This window comes from Vigna unguiculata, chromosome 6, assembly GCF_037176805.1.
Source record: "Vigna unguiculata cultivar grain cowpea cultivar isolate G323 ecotype 2 chromosome 6, ASM3717680v1, whole genome shotgun sequence".
NCBI classification, from domain to species: domain Eukaryota; kingdom Viridiplantae; phylum Streptophyta; class Magnoliopsida; order Fabales; family Fabaceae; genus Vigna; species Vigna unguiculata.
In genome coordinates this window covers 27092929-27101937 of record NC_140797.1, presented here as the reverse complement: position 1 = coordinate 27101937, position 9009 = coordinate 27092929, and the positions used below count along the sequence as shown (strand labels likewise).

General features: G+C 32.6%; 1 protein-coding gene across 1 annotated transcript; it reads left to right on the top strand.

Annotated features, from left to right (window-relative positions):
* Positions 1–4689: 4689 nt before the first annotated feature.
* On the top strand, positions 4690–8272 carry LOC114188788 (uncharacterized). Its single transcript, XM_028077433.2, has 4 exons — positions 4690–4953; positions 5256–5386; positions 7080–7184; positions 7505–8272. The coding sequence occupies exons 1-4, from the start codon at positions 4873–4875 to the stop codon at positions 7941–7943; spliced, it is 756 nt and encodes a 251-aa protein (XP_027933234.1). The 5' UTR covers positions 4690–4872; the 3' UTR covers positions 7944–8272.
* Positions 8273–9009: the final 737 nt, after the last annotated feature.

The window sequence follows — 9009 nt, the reverse complement described above, 5'->3', positions numbered from 1 at the left end:
CCCACATGGCCCAACCGGAAATATACTGAAAATAACACAATTAAGAGTATTAGGTCTTGTTCGTACAAAAACAACATAAATAATAGAATCTGCCGGTAATGGGCCCCACAGTGGGCCCAACACCTGTCCAATGCGTCAAGCTGCAGCATCCCTATTACCATCACCACTGCCAGGAGTTCTCACATCTGCTTACATCAACAAAGTTGATGATCATCGCAAGGGTAGAGTCCACACATAACACACAAGCAAGTAAAAGGGTAAGCTAGCGAAAAGGTCATCATATCATGCATACAACATACCATTAACATTCAAACATACAAAGCAAACTCCCACATGTGAAGTACTCGTCCATATCAAAACCTAAGACTTGACTATCCGGATATGTATCTGAGGCACCACCACGTGGCAGTGGAATTACGTCCTAGCATTGAGGCGTCACCGTGAGGCCTTCACGAAATTATACCCTTACAGGAGGCACCACCACATGGCCTTCGTGGAATTACGCCCTGGCCCTAAGGCACCACCACGCCCCCCCCCCCCCCCCACGTGAAATTACGTCCGTTTGTCGAGGCACCACCAGGGGCTCCCCTTAAGGGGATCCATGGAATTACGTCCAACCGATGAGGCGCCACCAATATCTCTCATTACAAAAGACATGGAATTATGCCCTACCCATACTTTAAACATGTTCCACCCACCAACCAATAATTTCTCATAACAATAATATCATGTAAAATTAACAGTTCATACAACCCGTGCTTTTCAATTCATACCAAATCAACTAACATGCCCTTTCCATTTCGAATGGAACATATTAATCATGCCATCATCACACAACCCATCTCGTAAAGCATACGCGATCATATAATAAACCACACATCAGCGAAACACTCAACAACAACATCAAAACCTGTCCGCTGTCTCGCCCAAGCTAGTAGGGCTCGCTCAGGCGAGGGGGACCTTCTCGCTCAGGCGGATCCCATCTCGCCTAGGCGAGAACACCCCTCGCTCAAAAAGATCGTAAGTCGCCCAGGCGACAATTCGAGTGACAAAAGCCTAGACGAGCCTCTGATAATCTCGCCTAGGCGAGACTAGCTCGCTTGGGCGAGAAAACCAGCACCCGCCACTGTTTTCGCATACAGTAGCCAAACCTCAAACCAAAACATGCTTAAACTCGAACCAAAACGGACACAACACCAAACAATCCATACAGACACGAAAAGACGTCCAAAACAGCGGAAAAACACAAATAACAGAAGGTCCTAACTTCCCTTACCTGGGAAAAGACTAGCACGAGACCTTGATCTTAACAGCGGTGAATGGCAATACCAAGAGCGACCCTGGGTGTTGGAAAAGGATGAGAGACAGGGGGAAAAATGGGTTATCCAGCGAAACTGTAACAAAACTACGAGCGAGGTTGGAAAGAGACTTACGTAGAATACGGGAACGGGGTTGAGCGCTGTTCGATCGGGAAAATGTAACCCTAGCAGAGCTCCTTACGACAGCGGAGTGTGACGACACAACTCTAGGTCTGTTTCTGAAAATGAGACGAAAGTGGATTAGGGCAACACGAATTTGGTATTTATCCAATGGGCCAGCCTCTAGGCCCAACTGTTGTAGGGCAGCCCCTTCTTTTTAGGGCAGAAAAAGGAACCAGAAATTAATGGGCCTTACATATCTCAATTACTTGTCATTTTTATTTGTTTTGTTGTTAATGTATATCTTTATAAATAATTATAGATTATTATAGTTGACATTAGCCTTAGTGTTAACATTAATATTTATAGCATAAATATTATTATTATTGGTATCATTGGTATAATTATTATTATTTTTTATTATTATTACTATTCATAATGGTGTTATTATTATAAGTGTGTACGCACAGGTCGGTATACTAATTAAACCAAAAAGAAAATACAAACAACTTGGAAGAAGGAGTGTTGGAAAGAGAACAAATATAAGAGATAGAACAAGAGATGTTTAGATTCTTCTTAAGAAGGACTACACACGTGTCCTTAGGTTTTAGTCTCCAGATGGCAAGTGTTCAGAAGTCTCAGGTTTTCTACACAATTCAAGACAAATCAAGCTTAACTTTGTCTTTTTGTTTTCCAAATCAAATAAAATAACTAATTTTACACCCCTTATAACCACTGCATCTCTTAGGAAATTTGTTTAATATCTTATTAATGGAGTGATTTATGAAGAATGGTTGAAAATAAAGAATTTTTTGATTCAAAGAGTTACATTAAAGATTGAATACTTGGATTCAAGAGTTGCATTAACCCAAACAACATAGCATTGAGAACTAAGAGAGTTTTATTTTTGCAATACTCACCAGAATAATCGATTGATATCAAGTACTCCCTCTTTCATGGTCATATAAAATTAATTAGATTTCTCTTAAAGAAATTCGAATTAACTTAATCACATGCCCTTCTTTGTATCTAATGTAATAATTAGTTAATACCATTTGGATCCTTCCTAATGTTAATATCCTTTATTTCTTTTCTTGAAATAAAATTTCCTTAAAAAGAATCAATAATACAGGTTTAAGTATAGTCTTATTAACACCTTCTTTATAATCTTTATAAGCCACATTATTGAAGGCAAAAGTTCCTTGAATGTAGTAGGGTAATCCATTGTATTATTGTATTATTATGATGAGAGTCTCCAAAATTCTTAAATATACCATTTTATTATTAAATGCCTCTAATACCTAAAGATCATTAATATCCAAGACACGTATATTTTTAGTTAAAAAAGGTTCTTATAATACATTGAAGTTTATCACGTAGAACTTATGAGATAGTACATTATGATTCTTATTTCAAAAACACATCATAATTTCCTTTTTCTTTCTATTTTATAAAAGTTTCGTCAATGTTGTTTGTATTATATTTTCGCTTTATTTTCAAGAAAAAGAAAGGTTTAATTACTCGGATGGTACCCACTTTGGTATAAGTGTGTCAATCTGGTACCCGTTTTTAAAAAAGTGTCAATTGCATCCCAACCTTTGAAAAAGTGCTTCAATTAGGTCCCTTTCAGACGGAGTTGACTAACGTCGTTAGTCAACGTGCCACGTGTTAGTCTATGATTTTTTTGATTTTTTTTATTTTCTTTTTGATTTTTTCTGATTTTTTTTAAAAATTTTATTTAATTTGTTTTTTAAATATATTGAAAAAATAAAAATAAAAATGCCACGTGTCAGGTCCCTTTGTGACACTTGGCATTGCCATGCCACGTGTCAGTGTCATTATCAGATGTCATTGTGTTGATCTCGATTTAGTCCCCGTATATGTCTTTTGGTTTCAATTTAGTACCTACTTATATGTATTTGATTCAATCTTGACCTAATTTTTTTAATAATTAAAATACATTTTTTATAAAATTAAAAGTAATTAGGTATAAAATTTTTACAAAAATTAAGTATTTGATATTTATATTAAAATTTAGTGGTAAAAGTCATTTTTAATAAAAAAAATTAGTTTAACATTCAGATAAATAAAAATTTTGGTTTAAAATTAGTAAGAGACAATATTATTCTATTTTGGACAAAAAAAATAATTAACAGAACATGATTACTTAATAAAAAAGTAATTAATAAAGCAATATGTTAAAAAGTCATTTTTAATAAAAAATATTAGTAAAACATTTATACAAATAATAAATTTGGTCTGAAATTGAGAGAAACAATATAAATATTAGTACTTAATTTTTGTAAAAATATTTATACTTAATTAGTTTTAATCTTATTAAAAAATGGATTACAAAAATATTTTACTTATTAAAAAAATGGGACAAAATTGAATTAAATACATATAAGTAGGTACTAAATTAAAATAAAAAGACATATATAAAATAACTTTGTCAAGCAGTTTCTACACAATTCAAGACAAATCAAGCTTAACTTTGTCTTTTTATTTTCCAAATCAAATAAAATAACTAATTATATAAGTAGTTGTAGGATGATAAGAAAATAACATAAAAAAATAAAGATATTCTACATATTCAAATCAAATAAAATAACTAATTATATAAGTAGTTGTAGGATGATAAGAAGATATTCTACAAATCAAATCAAATAACTAATTATATATATATATATATATATATATATATATATATATATATATATATATATATATATGAAAATATATTAACATTTTACTCCATATTCTTTTAAAGCAAATAACATGTATACTACAAAGACAAATTAGTAAAGCTATATATGATTTCTTAAAGATACGTAAATAGATCAAGATAGAGTTTAACTTTCCTTAACTCTGATTATTAAACTTTTTCAAATTTATTCTATGCGAGATGGATAATTGAAAAAGTCAAATTCCGTCACCGACCTACTTATTGTTGCTTTTAAATATAATGTTAAAAGAAAATTGGTTTTATCATTTTTTTTCTCCCCTAAATGTTTTGTGAAATAAACTATTTAAACATGATTTTAGTAAAAAAAATTGTCTTTTATACAATTTGTTGGGGTGTTTGAATCTTAAAACAAAGATTGGGTTCAATTTTGTAACTGGAAAAAAATATGATTAATTACAACTGAGAAATGATTAAAACGAGTCAACTAGATTAATTGTAAAATATTATATAAAATTATTTCAATTGCGTGTTGTGTTCAAAACTTGGAGTTTTTGGTATTGAGATTTTCGTGTAAAATTTCAATCTTTTTACTGTTTTCTTTATCCCTTTGGAATCACAGAATCATTCCTCAGCATATTTTTTTTACCTTCTCTCTCCTCCTTCTATTCTATTACTCTTGATTTCCCTTTTTCAGGTTTCTCTATTGTATGGTTCTGCGTTTTAGCACACACCACTATATTCTCTTCTATACCTTGTGGATCTGTCACTATGACTTCCTCACTCGTGAAGATCATCCAAGGCGAACAGGTCCTCACCAACGATTTTCAGGACCTTACAATCAAAGATCTGGTATTTTCCCCTTCTTTCTAGCTAATGGGTATGCATATTTCTTCCTTCTTTCTAATGGGTATGTCTTATTTTGATTCAATTCATGTGTTTAATTTCTGTTTTGGTTGGGTGATTTTGGGATACCCAATTAGGTTTTCATGTTAAATTTTCAGAATTTGTTATTTGTGGGTCTTATTTGTTTTTAATCTATTGCTGATATTTTGTCGATGTTGTAATTTCCGGGGTTGGAAATGTCAGCATGAAATTTGTTTGATGATTTCTTGCTTCTTCTTTTTTTCTTTTTTTGTGTTGTTGATGTTCAGAGTGAGAAAGGGAGCGAGACAGTGATTCACGAGGTGGGTAATGGAAGTCATGGGGGAATCTGTGCTATTTGTCTGGATGAAATAGTGCTGCAGGAAACTGCTCTTGTAAAAGGTTGCGAACACGCTTACTGGTTTGTCTGAACGATCTCTTGCTGTTGCTTTAATAGTTGAGTTTGTGGAAAATGTGCATTCTTGAATCTTTATGTATGGTGTGTTCATTGTTCCAATTGCTTTGAATTGGTTGGAATTTTCAGTTCTCATTGTTGTTCAATGACATGGATTAGTGCCACTTTCCAAATGATGGTGGCGTCTATCTTCCTTGAACTAAATAGGAAAAAACAAAAATCCTCTAAAATGTTTGTACTTTGGATGTTATTTGTGTTTAACCTGATCATGTAGGACCGATTCATTTAAGTGGGGGTGGATTATGTCTGAGCTACAGAGATCATTTAATTCATGCGTGGACATTTTTTCTAATATCTTTTATGCTTTGGATTTGAGAATTGAAGTCAAGGGCAAGTTTGTGGCTGCATTACAGTTGATATATACTTTCGGTTGGTATGTAAATTGAGGGTGTGGAAAGATCCACAAATCCAATCCATAATCATATTGGTTCAAATCACTTTTAAGTCCATTTTAGTTGATTCGTTTTAATTTCAAATCCATAGGTTTGAATTTTAAATCCAATCCAACTAATTGGATTTGGAAATTAGTTGGATTTGGATTGGATGTTCGAATGCATATCTTTTTGCATCTTCATCCTATGAAATCAATTGGTCTAGAATTTTTTTTTGTTGGTTTTGTCTAAAACATTTTATTACTCTATCTGCAAAGTGCCTCTTTGGTTTGCACAACCTTGGGGAAATGTTAGTTCGGCCTTGCATAGTCAGTCATCTGTTACTTGGCTTTGGTTAACATGTCCCCAACTCTGCCTTGATTGGATTATCATCAACACGACTTTGGCCAATGCATTATCAAGTATGTCTTGATCAAATGCTGCTGATGTTTTGCTTCAGCAGCCTTATCAGCAGCTTCCCTTTTCTGTGCCCTCTTTGCCCTTCTGCCTGTGCTACTTTTCCCAATCTCTTTCTTCTTTGGCTCTCGTGATTAACTTGCTCCCGAATTCTGGAAGTTCGATCGGTTAACCGGCCGAGTTGGCCGGTTAATCGACCGAACTTCTGGGATTCAGAACCAAGTTCATCGCGAGAGTCGAAGAAGAAAAAGGTTGGGAAAAGTAGCATTGTAGAAAATTTTTGGCTATTTTGTTCTAAATGCTCCTTTTGGCTAATTACGGGTGCATTGTAGAAAATTTTGTTCTATTTTGATTTGGTAGTATTTCCTTTTCGTTCCATGCATTTTCTTTCACAGCAATGGAAACTAAGTGCACACTTGGAAATTATTGGCTGCCCCGTCAAGCTTCTGTTAATGATTGGGGAAAGCATCTCATAAAAAAGATGCTGTTTCTGGTGGAAATCTTTTTATGAAGTAACTCTTTATTGGACTTGAAATCATCACTGTTGTTTAATTATCTCTGGTCTAAATTCTTTGACATGACTGTTACCCATCATAGTTAATCATATGCGGTATGTAATTGCCTTTTTTAATACCCTGAAAGAAAATTAGAAACTTGGTATATCTTCATATAAAATAAGCGATGTTTTGTAAATTTGTTGAGTTTGCTGGTAAATGTTTTTGCTGACTAATATTGTATCAGTTGTTCTAGCTTGTGAAATTTAGATAACCATTATTTTTATCATCATCGTCATCATTTTGTCATGTTTGTTCTGCATATTTTGTTTATGGTTTTACTTTATTTTTGTGCAGTGTAACATGCATTCTTCGATGGGCTACGTACCGTGAGAAAGTTACTTGTCCTCAATGTAAACATCCATTCGAGTTTCTCAATATTCATCGCATGCTTGATGGCAGGTAATTATGGTACCTTTTTTCTTTTATTCCTTTTCTAATATAGAAAGAATTCATTCAAGTTTTGTATGGGAGTGGATACTCTCAACTATTGTTCAAGACTAGTATAACAAAATGCTAATATGGTTAAAAATTACTACCATCTCTTACTACATGAACCTAAATTACTCAAGATTATTGTAAAAAATTGTAAAAATAATGTAGCTTCCGCAACTACTTAATCTTTTAACATTGTAATTGTGAATTGTTGAATATTTACAATTTCTGTTTGACAATCATTCCTAGCCAAGCTGTTTCATGTTCTTACACTTGCACACTTGCAGCATTCAAGATTACATGTTTGAGGAGAGTGTTTGTCTGCTACTCCGGGCCTCATGGTTCAAACCTTTATCAGTTGAAGAACACGTGGTTCACGAAGATGCATACGAGGAACTAGGAGATTACTATCAGTACGAGTATGAGGACGAGGATGTGGACGATGATATGGATGAAGCTTATTATGGTGGTTCGTCTAGTTTTCGTATCGGCAACCGTCGATGGGGAGATAACGGCTACGTGAGGGCTGGCCGACAAGAAGCTCGGCCGGCTAACAGATCGAACTTCCAGGATTCAGGAGCAAGCTCTTCGAGAGAGCCAAAGAAGAAAGAGGTTGGGAAAAGTAGCACAGGCAGAAGGGCAAAGAGGGCACAGAAAAGGGAAGCTGCTGATAAGGCTGCTGAAGCAAAACATCAGCAGCATTTGGTAAGGCTGGGTAGGAAGTGATTTTATTTGTTATGTCAGGTTTACTTTGAACTCTCCTTCCCAGAACCTACATATTTTCTTTGTCATTAATTTATTTTCCTTGTACATTCTGTGTTCTGTACCATGAATATTGTACTAGATATTGGGAAGAAGGTGTTTTAGAATAATGGTTTGGTGGGGTGGTTGGATCATCAGTTCCAACCTCACTAAAACACTGAACAATTTAGGTTGTAGTTAATTGCTGCTATGCTTTCAATCCATGTCTAAATTGTACATAAATTCCCTCAACAATGTTTAATGTGTATCTTACCTCAAGGTTAAGAATGGGGTAAATGATCAAGTTGTTAAAATGTTTGGATTTGTACGATAAATTATTTCATAATTTGTACCACATTCAAAGCTTGAATTTAAAATGATCTTATTTTGAAGTATTTAATTTGATCTTTTAAATTTAAATTAATTTAACTTTTTAGATAAAACTTTTACTATTATTTAATGTAAAAAATTATTTAAATATTAAATAATTGTTAATAATTTAGAAATATAATGTCTTTTTAATTGATCTTCTTTTGTCAAAAAATTTCAATTAATATCAGTGAAGCCTTTTTTATTAATTATTATTTAGGTTGGTATTTCAATAGTCGTCATAGGTTAACATTTGAAAGCTTTTTAATAATTATCAGAAAATCTTTACATCGAAAAAAGTGTTAATAATTTCTAACAATAAAATAATTCTAATAATTTATATAAAAAGTTTATTGATATTAATAAAAAATTTCTAGTTGATACCAGAGTATTAATTTTTATAATGTTTCGATTACGTATTAAAATGAGAAGAAAATGTAAAGATACTGTTGATGAATTTGAATATAAGAAAAAATTTAATTATTATACAATTTCAAATAATTTAATTGATAAAAAAATTCTAGAATTTAGTTGCTTTTCAAATATTTTATTAAAATAATATATTTTATCGTAAAATATTTTAAATTATTTTAAAAATAAATTATTTTCTTAAATTTATATATATATATATATATATATATATAAATATAAATATAAATAGATAGAAAGAATAAATTTAAAT

What these genes read in the sequence shown, in the direction of transcription:
- LOC114188788 (XM_028077433.2), top strand. Translation starts at nt 4,873, where the DNA reads ATGACTTCCTCACTCGTGAAGATCATCCAAGGCGAACAGGTCCTCACC. An exon ending in ACCTTACAATCAAAGATCTG is followed by an intron (nt 4,954 to 5,255) that starts GTATTTTCCCCT and finishes GTTGATGTTCAG; the next exon opens with AGTGAGAAAGGGAGCGAGAC. An exon ending in CATCGCATGCTTGATGGCAG is followed by an intron (nt 7,185 to 7,504) that starts GTAATTATGGTA and finishes GCACACTTGCAG; the next exon opens with CATTCAAGATTACATGTTTG.